Source organism: Balearica regulorum, chromosome 6 (genome assembly GCF_011004875.1).
Source record: "Balearica regulorum gibbericeps isolate bBalReg1 chromosome 6, bBalReg1.pri, whole genome shotgun sequence".
NCBI classification, from domain to species: domain Eukaryota; kingdom Metazoa; phylum Chordata; class Aves; order Gruiformes; family Gruidae; genus Balearica; species Balearica regulorum.
Genome location: NC_046189.1, coordinates 3,339,153 through 3,356,122, shown reverse-complemented (window position 1 = coordinate 3,356,122; position 16,970 = coordinate 3,339,153). Strand labels below are relative to the sequence as shown.

General features: G+C 45.4%; 1 protein-coding gene across 18 annotated transcripts in view; it reads left to right on the top strand.

The window, feature by feature from the left end:
* The window catches only part of COL6A3 (collagen type VI alpha 3 chain), a 62,288-nt gene that overhangs the window by 19,863 nt on the left and 25,455 nt on the right, over positions 1 to 16,970 (top strand). For 12 of the 18 annotated variants that reach the window (XM_075755910.1, XM_075755925.1, XM_075755922.1 and 9 more), the window contains 11 exons: positions 2,126 to 2,725; positions 4,025 to 4,591; positions 7,279 to 7,899; positions 9,061 to 9,660; positions 10,342 to 10,944; positions 11,348 to 11,950; positions 13,017 to 13,363; positions 13,768 to 13,846; positions 14,197 to 14,342; positions 15,747 to 15,839; positions 16,266 to 16,319. In XM_075755910.1, coding sequence (XP_075612025.1) covers positions 2,126 to 2,725; positions 4,025 to 4,591; positions 7,279 to 7,899; positions 9,061 to 9,660; positions 10,342 to 10,944; positions 11,348 to 11,950; positions 13,017 to 13,363; positions 13,768 to 13,846; positions 14,197 to 14,342; positions 15,747 to 15,839; positions 16,266 to 16,319 — 4,313 coding nt within the window. The remainder of the gene's footprint in view (positions 1 to 2,125; positions 2,726 to 4,024; positions 4,592 to 7,278; positions 7,900 to 9,060; positions 9,661 to 10,341; positions 10,945 to 11,347; positions 11,951 to 13,016; positions 13,364 to 13,767; positions 13,847 to 14,196; positions 14,343 to 15,746; positions 15,840 to 16,265; positions 16,320 to 16,970) is intronic. The other 6 variants (XM_075755924.1, XM_075755927.1, XM_075755921.1 and 3 more) reach the window with 3 other exon arrangements.

Here is a 16,970-nt window from a genome sequence, read left to right as displayed (position 1 = left end):
TTGCCATTGACATCAGTAGACTTCGGAAGCAATCCAACAGCTAGAGTCATGGTTTCTGAGGCAGTTTCCCCTGTATTTAAGGAGGTGTTCTAGCTGCATAGAGATTTCATAACAAAATTTGCAGGATTTCTTCCCGATAGAGATGATTGAAGTTGAACTATTGTTGTACTAGATCATATTTGGACCTTGCATTTCTGTCCCATGCCTTATAAACATTAGAAAAACAAGACTCCCAGTAGGGTCAATAGCCAGGTTCCCATTGCCTTAATTGGGTGTCAAACTGTATCCACAATTTTTCTAGTTTCTCCAAGTAATTTAAAATTATAAACTGCAGCGTGAAAGAAGCAGAGGTTTTGGAAAGGGTCCTTAAAAAAATTAAAGCCTATGACCGATCTGCATGAAGAGCAGACATCTTAAAATCAGTTTGCCCATACTTGTCCTTAATTAAGATGAATATCACGGGACTTATCATTTAATAAGCTTTTTTCAGAATGTGTTTCCTGCTAATACAGTTTTGCATGGCTATACACCAAACCTGACATTTTTATTTTTCAATGTGAATTAAAAATGTTCCTAAACTTCGCTGTTCTTTAAAGCTCATTCATGCAGCTTCTCTTTTTTTCCCAGTCCTTTTGCTCTACTGTACTCACAGCTATTCACATACACAATAAGCAAGCAAACACATCCCACCCCATAAAATGACTATTATTAGTAACATATATGATTTTGACACTGGGCAGTCTGTTACATTGCCTCACCCTGGGCCTTGGATGGCATTTTTCAGGGAAAAATTAAAAATACAGAAAGCCAAGACAATCTGTAAAATCTGAGACCAATGCCTGTACTCCAAAGAGCCCTTTTGGTTTTAATATCTTAGTATTTATATATTTTATATATAGGACAACAAGCTTACAGGGACAAGGCAGGTAGAGAGATGGATGAACAGAGCCATACATCCATAGGTAAATGCTTTAAACAGAAAAATATTGAACAGAATTAGCAATGGGCATAAATACATTCTTGAATAACTTATTTGGAGGAAGGCATCCAGGGGATGCATTGGACCAGCCCACTCATCAGTCCTCTGAGATCTTATTTAAAGTTTTGGCATTTTGGTCTGTCATCTGGACATGACGTGTTTAGAGCAAAAAATCACAGTGGTGTCTTTGGGGTGACACTGCAGATCTGTGTCTTGGGACTCACATACTGGGACACAGCCTGGGAAGGATTTAATCTTAAAGGAGCTGACAACTGGCTGGTTACTACCACCTTCAGCAGCCTGCAAAATGTATGTCTGACATCAAAATGCAGTTTTCTGCCTCAAATGCAGACGTCAAAAAGGCAGGTGTCTCAGGTAGCTGCTGCAATCTCGTCTGGATCAGCTTTTCTAAGCCAGTTAGTAAAAGCTATTTTTAATACCCACTCAAAATACCAACCAAATTGGTTACTTGGCAGAAGTTTTTCCCACTCAAGTGGAACCTAACTCTGTGCCGCGGGCCAGCCGATGCTGGCTGCACAGCACGAGGGTAGTGCGACCGTGGAAGTCACTGCAGGGCAGGATATGGTCCTCTACATCTGGGGATGCACGGGAGCATCCACGTGGAATGGGGGATTGCTTAATAATTGGTAGCTCTTGGGTGTCAAACCACACTTTAGGTTCCAGAAAACAGAAGTGTTCCCTAAAGCTTTGTTGGAAAGCCCCAAATAAATGCACGGTGACTTGCAGATAAGCAGGGTGTCTGCAGGCGTTGATTCAGTGCTGCTACACCAAAAATCAATGCGGATGGCTTTTGCCAGCTAAGGATCTGGTCTGAACGTGCAGCCATGGCGTTAGCAGCCATTGAAAACATCTACCGTGGCAGAGACTGAGCCTTGTTAATAAACCTGATGATTAAAAGACTTTTCAACACAAGTCAGAAACCTCCCCTGCCAAATGTAGTAATTTCCAGCAAGGTCCTTGTTATTTCTGTGCTGATCACACTCTGTCCTCTCTCTCCCACTCTCCCCGCTTCCTCCTAACAAGGTTTACATGTGTGTACGGCGTATGCTGTATGCACACATGAAAAAAAAATATCTATTTTTGTTTTCTGTGATGTCTCATGTTATTTTCTGTGCTCTACCGCAGTTCAAGTAACCAAAAGGGATATCATCTTTCTTTTGGATGGATCACTCAACGTTGGAAATGCCAACTTCCCTTTTGTCCGTGACTTTGTTACCACCCTAGTTAACTACCTTGATGTTGGAAGTGACAAAATCCGTGTTGGCTTAGTGCAATTTAGCGACACTCCTAAAACCGAGTTCTCTCTATACTCGTACCAAACCAAATCAGACATAATTCAACGTATGGGGCAGCTGAGGCCCAAGGGTGGGTCAGTGCTGAACACTGGCTCTGCACTGAACTTTGTGCTTTCAAATCACTTCACGGAAGCTGGTGGGAGCAGAATAAATGAACAAGTGCCGCAGGTCCTAGTCCTGGTGACGGCAGGGAGGTCTGCCGATCCTTTCTTGCAAGTTTCCAATGAATTAGCTCGGGCCGGAGTGCTGACTTTTGCTGTTGGAGTTAGGAATGCGGATAAGGCAGAACTTGAACAGATTGCCTTTAATCCAAGAATGGTATATTTTATGGATGATTTCAGTGCTCTGACAGCTTTACCCCAGGAATTAAATAAGCCTATAACAACCTATGTTAGTGGAGGTGTGGAAGAGGTTCCACTCGCCCCAACAGGTAATATCTACCTTCCTTCATGTTGACTGCATTAAGTTAATCTTGTTTCTCTTGACTGTTTGTTCCAAATGTACACCTTCACATCTGTCCAAGGCCCTGAGTCATCAGAATGGCTAGGGCTGTGCTTAACCTTCAATATGTGGCTTGACGCTGGCAGCTCTTAATTTTGCTCAAGTCATCGCTAGTACACTACAAAGACAGCACAATTTTAAGTTTTTTGGACCAAAGGAGGATCTGAGTGAGTCTATGTCCACCGGTCACTCAGGGCTTCCCTCTCTGTTGCAATAATAATGTCACGACCTGTAAATGCATCATCTGCAATAGGTCAGGACACGAGAACAAGGACTTTTGGCCTGAAGGAGTGGTGTTGGAAGGTTAAAGTCGTGCCAAAGAGCATGGAGGAGCAGAGGTCTAGCCAGGTACAGGTGCCCGAATCCTTCTCTAGAGCCATTTTGTCAAAGTGCTGTTACCAGGCTGTCAAGGAAGCTGACTTTGACTCCATATGTTCAAAGTTATCCTCCAACATTAAACCCAAAAGATGCTGGCAAGTTTAACCTTTTTTAAACAGGTATTTACTCACTAATTCCCTTACTGTGGCTATGTGCATGCAAAGACATAAGAACAACCAGGATTGTTTAGTATGGAAAGGAGACCATTAAGATTAATATGAAAGATGTTAAGACACACGGATATGAGATGCTTGGTTTTGCTTGGATATTCAATGAGATTAAAAGGGCATCAAATGGAAATGGGTAAAAGGCTTTTTGTCCTCCCAAAGTCGTAACTCACTTAGGGATTTTGATGCTCCTTGTGATGCAACTGGGAGAAGTACCTTAAGAGAATTCAGAAAATGCTTTGTGTATATATGTATGTATGAACTAATGTCTATTTGTTATCTACTGAGCCTTTAAATAGAAAAAAAACCCCAATCCTCCACTGCTGTTGTACTTCATGCCTATGTTATTGGCATATTGCTAGACCATAAACATCACTGGCCTAATCTGAGACAATTTACGATATGACTGATATGATGCGATACAATATATGATATGACTATCTGGTGCCTGAATGTATTGAGTCTTAGGATAGAGGTGTCCTTGATTCCCCTTCTTCCTCAGATAAATAAGTCAAAGGTACTGCTTAGTCCTGTAACTTTTGAATACTTTGGTAAATGAAAATCACTTGCTTTACATATTGAAACCCAGCTAATTTGCAGAGAATTTTCTAGGATGACATTTAAGAAGAAAAATGCCTTCATATCTCTTTTTCCCCCTCTTTTCATTTGTGAATTTATTCTAGAAAGCAAGAAAGATATTTTATTCCTGATTGATGGCTCAGCCAACCTCTTGGGTAGCTTTCCTGCCGTCCGGGACTTTGTACACAAAGTCATTTCTGACCTGAACGTGGGTCCCGATGCCACACGAGTAGCTGTAGCTCAATTCAGTGACACCATCCAAGTTGAATTTGACTTTACTGAACTCCCATCTAAGCAAGACATGCTTCTCAAAGTGAAAAGGATGAAGATAAAAACCGGGAAGCAACTGAACATCGGAGCTGCACTAGATGAAGCTATAAGACGGCTGTTTGTGAAGGAAGCTGGAAGCAGGATCGAAGAAGGGGTTCCTCAGTTTTTGGTCCTCCTTGCTGCTGGGAGATCAAGCGATGATGTGGAGCAACCATCAGATGCTCTGAAGCAAGCTGGAGTTGTGACCTTTGCTATCAAAGCCAAAAATGCTGACCCCGTAGAGCTGGAAAGGATCGTTTATGCCCCGCAATTCATTCTGAATGTCGACTCCCTCTCTCGGATTTCAGAGCTTCAGCCAAACATAGTCAACCTGTTGAAAACTATCCAGCTTCAGCCAACAGGTACAGGGACCCCTGGGGTTTCCAAGAGGCTGAAAGACATCACTTACATGCCCCCCTCAATTTGGTAATTGGGGCAATTTGGTCTGGTGATGTTTAAAACAATTATGTAGAACTGCTATCGTACTTGGATTTTCCTCTGATCAGACCCCAATACAAGAAAGCATTAAGGTCCAAACCTGAATTTTAAAGATGAGTAAGGAAAAAGCCTTTTGTTCAGCTGCAAGAGCTGCAGTAGCTGCTGTTACCAGTGTGTAAAACATGGTACAAATCTGAAATAAGAGAGTTGTTGCCCCAGAGATCTTGCATAAATTCACGTGCGATGCTGGGCAAAGGCTTGTCTCGATTTCTCTTTCCATCCTCCCTTTTCTGGAGGAGTAGTAGGGAGTAAGGAGCACTGCAGCGCACTGGATTCACTCTTGCTCCGTTATTTCTTATGGGATATGACAGCAGTTTCTACGTTTTGTACCTACGCATCAATAAATTAGATGCTCTTGACTCAGTTACTGTTACAAGCTCAGTAGATGAGTATGGATTAATTGAAGAATAATAATTAAAATAATACAAATAATCACTCAGCCACAATTAGAAATTCATACTGCCATACTGGAAATTATGCATGTCCAGCTGTGTGATTTCCTGAGGCAGTCCTAATTTGAGAATTAACCTGTCTCCCAACAGCAGGTGGGATAAGGAAAAGTGTAATAACATCCACGTCATCTCTCCGTAAAAGTCCTGGGCAGATGGACTTAGAATCATAGAAACATAAAAAAGAAACAGGGCTGGAAGGGATCTCAGGGTGCCATCCACTACCTACCCTTGTCCCCAACAGGACCTTCTTGTCCAGAACCAGCTGACATTGGTCTAATCTATTCCAAAAACCCTTCAGTGGAAGAGATTTCCCAGCCTCCATAATCAATCTGTTCCATTGCTTTTATCTGTATCCAGTAGATGCTTTTCCTTAATGTCAAACCTCTGCCGCCTTAGTCATAGTTTTAAGTCTTTTACGTATCCTTCAACTCAAGAAGGATACAGATGTTGGCTCATTCCTGTGTTTTGTGTGACAGCCTTTCGTTTACTTTAACCCTGTCGTGTACATCTTGTCTTGGTCCTCATGTCACCAACTGTGTACTCAGCTCATTCAATCTTTCCTTGTAGTTCTTGTAGGTTTTCTACCTTTTCATCCTTGTGTCTCCAACATCAGCTTACTCCAAATAACCAGAGCATAGCAATGGGGGGCCCTGGTCGTCTCTTACCCCATCCTTTCCATGTGGAGTCATTGCTCTTCCTGTATTTGTGCAGCTTTTGCCTCAACATAGACCAGTGCAACTAGTGCTCTTGAATTGCATCCTCCCTTTTCAGATCACTTCTGTCTTGTCAAGGTCATTTTGAATCCCTTTGACCACCAAGTACAGTGAATAATTGTGCTAATTGCTCACAAATAAATGCATCCACCTACTTTTCTTAGTTTTCTTGGCTAAAAGAGAGCCATCTCATAAGAGTACCCATATTTTTTTTCTTCTTTATCTGCTACCCAGACGCTTTTGATAAGACTCTTCCCCTGCTCCTGAACTTTAGAGGAAGTATATGAAACTGGGATACACCAGGCAATGTCTGCTCCCTTTTTTCTAGCTGTATTGCTCAACACAAGCTAAATTAATATTCCAGTCCTATGCATTAATCCACCAAGTTTCCAACATTCCTCTTAAATAATAAACTCGATCTGAAGTCTGCATTAAGACTTCAACTGCCCTTGTTAACTCTTTATATGTCTAGCATTCATAAGCAGATATTTAAGATTTTCTTCAGAGCTCCTGCTTGTCCCACTTGACCCCACTCTAAACAAGCCGACGGCACTTTGGGAGATGCCATCCATCCGTTGCTGTGTTTGAGAGCCAGTGATGTTTTCTGCTTGGCTGAACCAAACCTTTGCAACTCTGTTAGTCAATAGCAGAATGTGTCAACAGTTCTCTGATCTTTGACATTTCACAGTCTTGGTTGATTGGTTTTGGGGGATTTTTTTTGGGTTTTTTGTTGTTTTTTTTTTTTTTTTTTAAAGAATGGTCACAATGAGCATTTTTTGTGCTTGAAGTTAATAAAAAAAAAAAGCGTGTCTAGCATTTTAGAAAAGCATTTCAGAATTTTCAGTTGGATGTCCTTTTCAGCGGATTCTTATTTTGTCTGAGTATGTGCAGGATTATTTATTTCGAAGTTCAGTGATGCCTCAGGAAAGCTTGTCTCTCCTTCTCTTCACTGGCTTCACGTGAGCACCCTCTCTGCAGTATGCCATTTCATTCAGAAACTCAGTTTTCTCTGGGAGCAAAAGATCCTTGATGCCCCAGACTCCTGTTGCATATTGCAAAGCTATGTGCCTCTTGGGAGCAGATGGCTTCTCCCAGCCTCAGGTAGGAGATGGCACCCAGAGTCCTTTGGCACCCTGTTTCCTATGGGTCTATGATTCTATGACTCGGTGGGTAAGGCATGGCATGTGTTGCACTGCGATTTCCACCAACTTCCACCATCTGCCTCTTCACCAGGGATTGCATACGATGGCAGAGGAACCGAACCACCCGTCCTTGCTTTCCCCTCCCCAACCTTTATACTCCTTCAGTTCAATGTAGGCGGAGAATAATAATCGCTGCAAAAGAGAATCTCACTTATTCCCCCCTACCCTTACTTGTCTCAAACAGTAGTTGAGAGAGGTGAGAAGAAGGATGTGGTGTTTCTAATCGATGGCTCGGATGGTGTCAGAAGAGGTTTCCCTCTACTGAAGACCTTTGTTCAAAGAGTTGTTGAAAGCCTGGATATCAGTCGTGACAAGGTCCGTGTCGCTGTCGCACAGTACAGCAACGTCATACAACCCGAGTTCTTACTTGACACCCATGAAGACAAAGCAGATCTCATCAACGCCATCCAGGAGCTGAAGATTATGGGAGGATCTCCTCTGAACACTGGAGCAGCCCTCGACTATCTCATCAAGAACGTGTTCACGGTGTCAAGCGGCAGCAGGATAGCGGAGGGCGTCCCGCAGTTCCTGATTCTGCTGACCGCTGACAGGTCCCAGGATGACGTGAGGAGGCCGTCGGTAGTCCTGAAGACGAGTGGAACGGTGCCCTTTGGCATCGGGATCGGAAATGCCGACCTCACAGAGCTACAGACGATTTCCTTCCTCCCGGATTTTGCTATCTCTGTTCCTGACTTCAGCCAGCTGGATACGGTGCAGCAGGTCGTCTCGAACAGAGTCATCCGGCTGACCAAGAAAGAGATAGAGTCACTTGCCCCTGACCTGGTTTTTACATCACCCAGCCCAGGTGAGAAGATGTTTGTGTCTGCACCGAGAGCCAGCGGCAAAATATGATGTTTAGTAACATCATGGTTGCAACACAAACTGAAAAAAAATCAAAAATGGTCACGGCTAAGACTCCAAGTCCATCTTGGTCTCACTGTCGATGTATTTTTTTGATGTACGTACCTAAGGTTGGTCGGAGCTGCGTAATTCAGCTGAGCCACCTTTAAGCCCAGTTCATCAAGGTGGTCCATGTCGTATCTACATGGAAGACCCACAAAGTGAATCCTACGACCTTAATCTTATTTTAAGTTGATAGATTTTTAAGTCCATGCTATTCCTCCTGGAAGGAAAATTGCGTCATTTAGATGATACAGGGAAACCTTCACACCACTATAAATCAAGGTCAGCTTTCTGCTAAATGTAAGACCTGCTGGTATGTCTTACGTTTGCCACGCTTATTCACTGGGGGAAGGGAAACTGGAAGCAGGCATCAGGAAAAGGATCAGAACTTCCATTACTGGTCTCACTTGGAATGAAATCCAGCCACTGTATGCCTGGGATGAAGGGTACCCACCCCAGATCAGTCCCTTTGAAGCCCACCATCCTACTCTATCTGTTCCTCCCCTGCAGAGCCGGACTGCTTTCCTCCATCCTCATTTATCAGTGTGACAGTGATAATTCAGGCTCTGACCTGAATTACCACTGCAGAAAACACTTTATTAGGAAGCAAAAAGTCATCCTGAAAAGGCAGAAGCTGAGAGAATATTAGGATAGAAGTTGTCCTGGAGGACAAAGCCAAGGAAAGAGGGGTGGTACTGAGTGTAAAACAACCCAAGGCTGCCTGACAACCTGCTCTGAGTAAGGAGCAACACCAGGCTATGTTTCCTTGGGTGGAGAGCCCACAAGGAATTATTGTTCCAGGTTTCTCCCACTCCCTCTTGCTTCCTTTGCTCTGGAAGTTGCTGTTATTGCACTGCCTGAGGATGTGCCTAGCAGACTGGTCCTGTCTCTGGGTTGAACCCAGGGCTCCCTGCTGGGGCTCCCAGGAGATATCACAGCCAACAAAACAATGAGCATCCTCCCTGTGGCCAAAGGCATGGGCCAGTGATGTAGACAATGAGCTTAGCTGCTCCCCATAAGCATTGCCTGATGCAACCTCTGACTGCTGCCTTCTTTCCTGCAGTGGGCGTGAAGAGAGATGTCGTTTTCATGGTTGACGGTTCCCGCTACGCCGCCCAGGAGTTCTACCTTGTCCGTGATCTCATTGAGAGAATAGTGAACAACCTGGACGTGGGTTTTGACACCACCAGGATTTCAGTGGTCCAGTTCAGTGAGCATCCCCACGTGGAGTTCCTGCTCAACGCCCACTCCACCAAGGACGAGGTGCAGAGTGCTGTGAGTCGGCTGCGGCCGCAGGGAGGGCAGCAGGTGAACGTGGGGGAGGCCCTTGAGTTTGTGGCAAAAACCATCTTCACCCGGCCCTCCGGGAGCCGCATAGAGGAGGGCGTCCCTCAGTTTTTGATCATCCTCTCCTCCCGCAAGTCTGATGATGACTTAGAGTACCCATCACTCCAAGTCAAACAAGTAGGGGTGGCACCTATGGTGGTAGCGAAGAACATGGATCCTGAGGAGATGATACAGATTTCCCTTAGTCCTGATTATGTGTTCCAAGTCTCCAGCTTCCAGGAACTGCCCAGCCTTGAGCAGAAGCTGCTGACTCCTATTGAAACCCTGACTGGAGGCCAAATCAGACAGCTGCTGGGAGATGTGCAACTCCCTGTAGGTAAGGATCTGTCAATACCGACTGCCTCTGTGCTGCTATTCAAGTAAATGTTGCCCAAATATGTAAATAACTTTCCATCCTTTCTCTCTAAACTGAAGTTTTCCTTAGTTAAAAGCAAAGGTATAGCACATGTACCGTTTTAGGAGGAAACTTTTAGATACGTGGAAATGCTATCCAAGTACGTAAATATGTTATAACTTTTGATTCTCAAGTCAAGTACCTAAATATGTTACACCATAGAATCATAGACTGGTTTGCGTTGGAAGGGACCTCAAAGATCATCTAGTTCCAACCCCCCTGCCATGGGCAGGGACCCAAATTTTGATTTTCAAGTCAAATACCACCTATTCCCATTTAGCAGCTCTCTAGGCAAGTGACATAAATCTGGGGCAAAATGAAGCTGGAAAAATTGACAAATCCGGAGAAGAGTGTTAATCAATGAAACAGATAAGGCTCTGAGTAGTGCATGTGTTGAATATTAGCCAGACTGGTAACACACACATGCACGCTTGCACGCAAGCCCTTTTGGAGAGGCTCCCCATAGCACCATGCCTAAAGTTTGCTAAAATATGCCGCACAATTTTACGTCACACGAGAGCAGATAGCACAGAAATCCTCCAGCAAAGCTTAAGCAAAGACTTTGGCACACAAATAATTTCTTCTATCTTTGCTTCCCTACAGATGCTTTTGGTGATGAAAAGGACATAGTTTTCCTTATTGACAGTTCTGACAGCGTTAGGCCGGATGGGCTTGCTCACATTCGGGATTTCATCAGCAGAATTGTTCAGCAGCTGGAAGTTGGGCCAAACAAAGTGCGAATTGGCGTGGTGCAGTTCAGCAACAACGTCTTCCCTGAGTTCTACCTGAAGACCCACAAGTCCAAAAATGCCGTCCTGCAAGCCATCCGCCGCTTGAGGCTTAGAGGGGGGTCCCCCGTGAACGCTGGCAAAGCCCTAGACTATGTGGTAAAGAACTACTTCATCAAGTCTGCGGGGAGCAGGATAGAAGAGGGAGTGCCCCAGCACCTAGTCGTCATCCTTGGAGACCGGTCCCAGGATGACGTGAACAGGCCTGCTAACGTGATCACTTCAACGAGCATTAAACCTCTGGGTGTTGGAGCTCGGAACGTGGACAGGGGCCAGCTGCAGGTCATTACCAATGACCCTGAGCGCGTGCTCGTGGTACAGGACTTCACAGGACTCCAAACTTTAGAAAAGAAGGTGCAGAGCATTCTTGAAGAGCTTCCGATACCTACAACAGAAACCCCTGGAATTTCAGGACCTGGTAAGACTGCTGTTCATCCTGTAGACTTTTCTGGACAGAGCACAGACAGAATTTATATAATGTGAAAACGATTCTATAATAACACCTTTTGATTCCAACCCTTTAGTCACATTGCTTTAAAGAAGACTTTGAAGAAGACCTTGTTGACCATAGGAAAGAATAGAATTAAATTTGAAATGACATGCAGGTGTCTATCACAAAAACAAATAATGTTGTATGAAGTGTAATAAATCTGTTGTATAAAACCTTTCTTCTTGTATGGATGTAAAATCATGCCAAAGGCAGATGAAACTAAAAAGATAGAAAGAAGAGAGAAACACAACACTACTGCACTAGGCATCTTAAATAATATAGATGCCACAAACAATTATTAATAACTGTGTTTTCTTTGTAATCTTTCCAGGAGGCAAAAAGCAGGCTGACATTGTGTTTCTGCTGGATGGCTCCATCAATCTGGGGAGAGATAACTTCCAAGAAGTTATCCAGTTTGTCTACTCTGTGGTGGATGCCATTTATAGGGATGGTGACTCCATCCAGGTAGGACTGGCCCAGTACAACTCAGATGTCACCGATGAGTTTTTCCTCAAGGACTATTCCACCAAACCTCAGATTTTAGATGCCATCAACAGAGTCATCTACAAAGGTGGCCGAGTGGCAAACACCGGCGCAGCCATCAAGCATATCCAGGCAAAACACTTTGTGAAGGAGGCTGGCAGCCGAATCGACCAGAGGGTGCCTCAGATTGCCTTCATCGTCACGGGTGGGAAGTCCACAGATGACGGGCCGGGTGCCTCCTTGGAAATCGCACAGAAAGGTGTCAAGGTATTCGCGGTTGGTGTGAGAAACATTGACCTGAAGGAAGTCAGCAGACTGGCCAGTGAGAGTGCCACGAGTTTCAGAGCGGCCACAGCCCAGGAGCTGTCTGAGCTGAACGAGCAAGTCCTGGTTACGTTGGAAGCTGCTATGGAGGAGAAATTGTGCCTAGGAGCGACAGACGTTACAAGAGGTAAGCACAATCCTTTCGTAATGTGCTCAGGTCGTTCCTGAGGGTGGCTTTTAATATCCAGCATGTTTTGGTGGACTTGTCCAGCCTGCTCTTGTGCTTTGCCTATAGCCTGAGGTGCAGCATGGGCTCAAACCTCCTCCGTGAGCATGGTGGTAGGCTGCAAGCCTTCGGTACGACAGCTGCCTGTTGGTGTGCTTCAGCAGCATGTGAACGACTGTATCGTCACCACAGAGGTGCCATGGTGGTGGAAGAATTTCAGATATGACAGGCAGGCACTCAATCACTGACCTCCTACTACCGCATCGGAGGGGCTCCTTTAATTAGCTGCCTTTGGACTAAGTCTCACTACCTTCCGCTCCAGATGCATAGGTAGCATGTTGGTAGGACCAACTTGTTTAGTGCCAAAACGAAAAGCGATGGTCCTTGTTTTGCCTGCTGCATTTGTAACAAGCTAATTGGACTCCTTCACCGTTCAGTCCCCGGCACGCACGATGTGATGGAAATCAGGATTTCTTTTGCCAGATCATCCAGGGTGCCCAGTTGATCTTGTGACAGGTATATGAGAAAAAGCTAGGGCAAGGGTGGTTGTATTTTAAGGCAAAATTGCCTTAAGAAGGAATCCCATGATTTGGCTATTTCAGAAGCCAAGCAAAGGGAGTTGGGGTGAGTAAGCGACCTGGTATTGCTGTCGGACCAGACTCCCTGCAGCTAGTTTAACTTACTGCAGTACAGCAAATCCTTCTCCCAGCACAACTGGCCGTGGCTCAGCCCTCTGGCTTTTGAGCAGAGGCGTCTTCTGAACCTCTGGAGAAGCTGAAGGAAAAAAAAAAATTAAATTAATAAAAAGCAGATTTTCCCACATTATCATTGCTATGATGAAAGGAAGCCTGAGGCATTTGTGTATCAAAAGGTGGCAGCTCTCGATGCAGAGAATATCTTCTTTAACGACCGATAGAATAACTAGAAAGGTCATTACTTGAAAAGCAATGGTTGTATTGCTCAATGGTGACGCTCTCTTCTCTTCTCTTCTCTTCTCTTCTCTTCTCTTCCTGCATTTCCCTTTCAGATTGTGACTTAGATGTCATACTTGGCTTTGATGTCACGGATGTTGGGCCCGGTCAAAATATATTTAATTCCCAGCGAGCTCTGGAGTCCAGAGTTGAGTCCGTGCTGAACAGAATAACACAGATGCAGAAGATCAGCTGCACCGGCAACCAGGCACCCAACGTTAGGGTGGCCATCATGGCCCAGGCTCGGGGGGGACCCGTGGAGGGACTGGACTTCTCAGAGTACCAGCCTGAGCTCTTCGAAAGGTTTCAAGGCATGCGCACCCGCGGGCCCTATTTTCTCACAGCGGATACGCTGAGGTCCTACCTGAACAAATTCAGATCTGCGCCCTCCAGCAGCACCAAGGTTAGTCAAAACCGAGGCCGCTGGGATGGCGTTGGCCAGAAAAGCTTACTTCTGGTGTATTTTAGTTGGCAAAGCAACTGTAAATTCATAAAAAATGAAATAAATAAATATATTCATGAAATAAAAAAAATTGTTGCAGCCAGTGCCCATGAGCACTGCTTGGCTGCAAACTATTGCTTTCTAGATTTTCCCTGTTTGTGCTTTAGGAACAAATGCCCGCATGGTATGATGTACTGAAATCTGGCACAGAAATGCAAAGCTTCATGGCCTGGAAAGGGCATAGCAATTCCCCCATCTCCTCTCGGATGAAACGTCCCTTGGAAGAAGGCCTTTCAGGTTGCATATTGGTTGTGTTTCACACCTGAAATATTCTGGGTGCTGACATAAATTTGTTTCTCTCCCAGGTCATAATCCATTTTACTGATGGTGCAGATGACTCGATAGATCAGCTGGAGGGTGCGTCGTCTGCTTTGCATACAGAAGGTAACTTTTTTACTCTTCCAGGCAGTGATTATAGTCCATGTTAACAAGTGGCCCATTTTACCACCATTTCTCAAGAATCCACCAGCTTTTGATAGTAATGAATAAGGATTTCATGATTTCTACATGCACTTGCTGCTCTTCATTACCTTCCTGTGATACTTAGCTGCTTGCTGGCACATAAGCGTGTGGGTAACCTGCACTGAATGTGCTTAAAGATGCTTGTTCTCGATTAAATAAGCTCCGTTTGCAGTCAAAGAGGTGAATAACGACCCATCCTTAGAGGAGGATGTGCAAGCTGCGCAGAGCACCTCACCCCATCACAAACCCCTTCTGCTTCCTCCACCTCCCAGGTGTCAATGCTCTCATCTTCGTCGGGCTGGACCGAGTGAGCAATTTTGACAAAGTGATGCAGCTGGAGTTTGGTCGCGGGTTCACCTACAACAGACCGCTCAGAGTTAATCTGCTGGACTTGGATTTTGAGCTGGCAGAGCAGCTCGTAAGTAACTTGGCGCAGGCAGCACTGCCGTGTAATGCTGGAGGAAAGCCGACGGTTGGATGTCCTGCGGGGCTGAGCCGTGGCTGAATTTACACCCTCTTGGCTCTGATCCTCTCCCCTCCCTACCTCACGTCAGTTCTTTTTACAGATGCCACAGCAAATAAAGTTAAGAGTCATGGCGCTGCCTGGTCTCGTACTGCTTCTGGAGAAGCCCTACTCCAGCCGAGGCTACAGCGCATGGCATTAGGTCCAATGGGATGGGATAAGATACCATCAAAAACTGCCATTGCCAAAAAGCCTGCACTCTGCATCTATTTATACTGTTGGGTTGTGGGGTTTTTTTAACTTTATGGGTAATGCACTGTCATGCCTCGTCAGTACTAAATCTCTTGCAGAAGCACCGCTTTCTAGGTTTCTTTCCCCACGTTGATATGCTGCCTGTATTCCAGACATGCTTTTAACAGATGGAGGAGTTTTCCCTTCTTCTCCATAGATTTACTTCCCTCCTATGTATGTATTCCCTCTCAAGTTCGTTGGGTTAATTTGCTATCAATCCTGGTAATGTCCAGGTCCTCCCAACTTCACATCTGCTACCAGCATCGTTAGGCTTCTTTTTCAGCAGGTTTAGTAAGACTTGGCTTAACCACTTATCCCCGTGTTAACCTTGCTGGGCCCTTCTCTGCAAATCAAAGTGTAGCCACTTGGGAGTGAACCTTGGGTTTTGGAATAAGAGCTAGTCTTCAGCCCATCCCCACGTAATTCAGTTGTCTAGGAAAATCCTTTCAAAATGTAAATGTGCAAAGCTGGCAGGAAATATTTGCAGCCAGCAATGTACTTGGCAAAGAAAGTGATTTTTTTTTTTTTCTTGCGGATGATGCAAAACCAAGCTGTGATTTCTCTGAATCCATATCTTTCCTTTTTTCCTTCTTTTTCCTCTTTTGCTGTGTGTTCTCAAATTGTTCTTCGCCTGCGGGTTGCTGGTGAGCTACTCAATGCAATGACTTTCTCATGGCCTATCCCACAAACTGGATTTGTTTCTTTGGAGATGAGATTGCTTTCTTCAGTGACAGGCACTGCTCTTGGGACCGATCTCCTACTAAATGTCCTCTACAGCTTCTGCCCCTTTTGGTCCCCATTTAAACCTTTGCCTCTGATGTCCATACACAAAAGATAACGTTGACTGCTCCTTCCTAACCATGCAATCTAACCAGTCTCCCAACGTGCACCTCCTTCTCCTGCTGTCATGGCTATTTCAAGGCAAAGAGACCCTCAAATGTGGCTGGACCAACTTTGTGCTCAGCACGGGAGCAATTGCACAGACCTGAAGACTTGCAGGAGTTATGAAGTTGGGGCTCTGCCCGGTTTCTAACACCTTCCTGTTGTGTCACGTGCGTTTTGCTGCAGGACACCATCGCAGAGAGGACGTGCTGCAAGGTCCCATGCAAGTGCTCGGGGCAGAGAGGGGACAGAGGCGTGCCAGGCCCCATAGGACCAAAGGTAGGTCACTTCATCTGAGGATGAAAGGTCCCGGTGCCAGACCAGTGTCCACCACAGTGGTGATGGGTGGGTGACGTGTAGGCTGCACACTGGGTGGTGCTAATGGGGAGGTCATCTCCACTTACCCCGCCATGTAAAACTGGCCCTGGGCCATGCACAGTGGTTGAGAGCCGCTCTTCTTCCCTTTCCTCACAGCCTCTGCGTTGTAAAAGATAACCAAGAGGGCAGGGATGAGTGGCTGGAAGGAGGGGGTGAAGAGTCTTGTGAAACGGTTTGTGGACATCAAAGGGAGATGGTTTCATTAACTTGTTTACACAGATGACGAAGCAGATGCTTTGTGCTAATCTAGGGAAATCTTGAATATCAATTTAGAGGTAATCACAGAACTATGAAAGAAATGCAGAAACCCTCTCTGTTGTCTTCTAGGGTGCCACGGGTGATCTTGGCTATGGAGGCTATCCTGGTGATGAAGGAGGACCGGTAAGTGATTGCCCTTGCTCTTCACAGTACTGCTGAAATTAGGGACCTCACCATAGTGAAGTATTTGGGGATTTTTTCACTAAATATTTTCTGCTGGGGTTGAGGGGATTGGTTAAACAAGAGAGCAAGCAGAACTTTGTGTCTCCTCCACCTGATGGCCTGGATTGTTGGTCCCAGCTGCTCCTGGGACAAGGTCAGTAAGGAGCTCCTTGAGAGCTGGAGAAGGCAGGATGAGGGGAATAACTCCCATTATTTGATGTGACCCAGCTCTGTGCTATTCCTCTAAGGCAGGTGGGAATGTTTGCAGCAGGGTGACTATGAACACAATAAAGTCCCCAACTTCATTAAAGCTGCAGCCTATGCCAGAGTTATCCATATCAGATACAGCTGAAGTTAGCCCAAGAAGGGGTGTTTCTATCCATCACAGTGGCAGACGTGAGTCGCATGACTTCTTACTAGCACTGTTTCATCCAAACTCTTACTTCATGAATCCCACGTCACCCCTGGAATAAACAACTCCCCACGCATCACATCCAGGAGGTGAAGCTGAGGCCAATGGGCTGGTGGTGCTCATCGCTTTTCCAATACCACAGGCAGGGGCCAAATGCTGCTGTCAGATATCGCGTGCAATGCAATGTTTTCCGGGGGCTT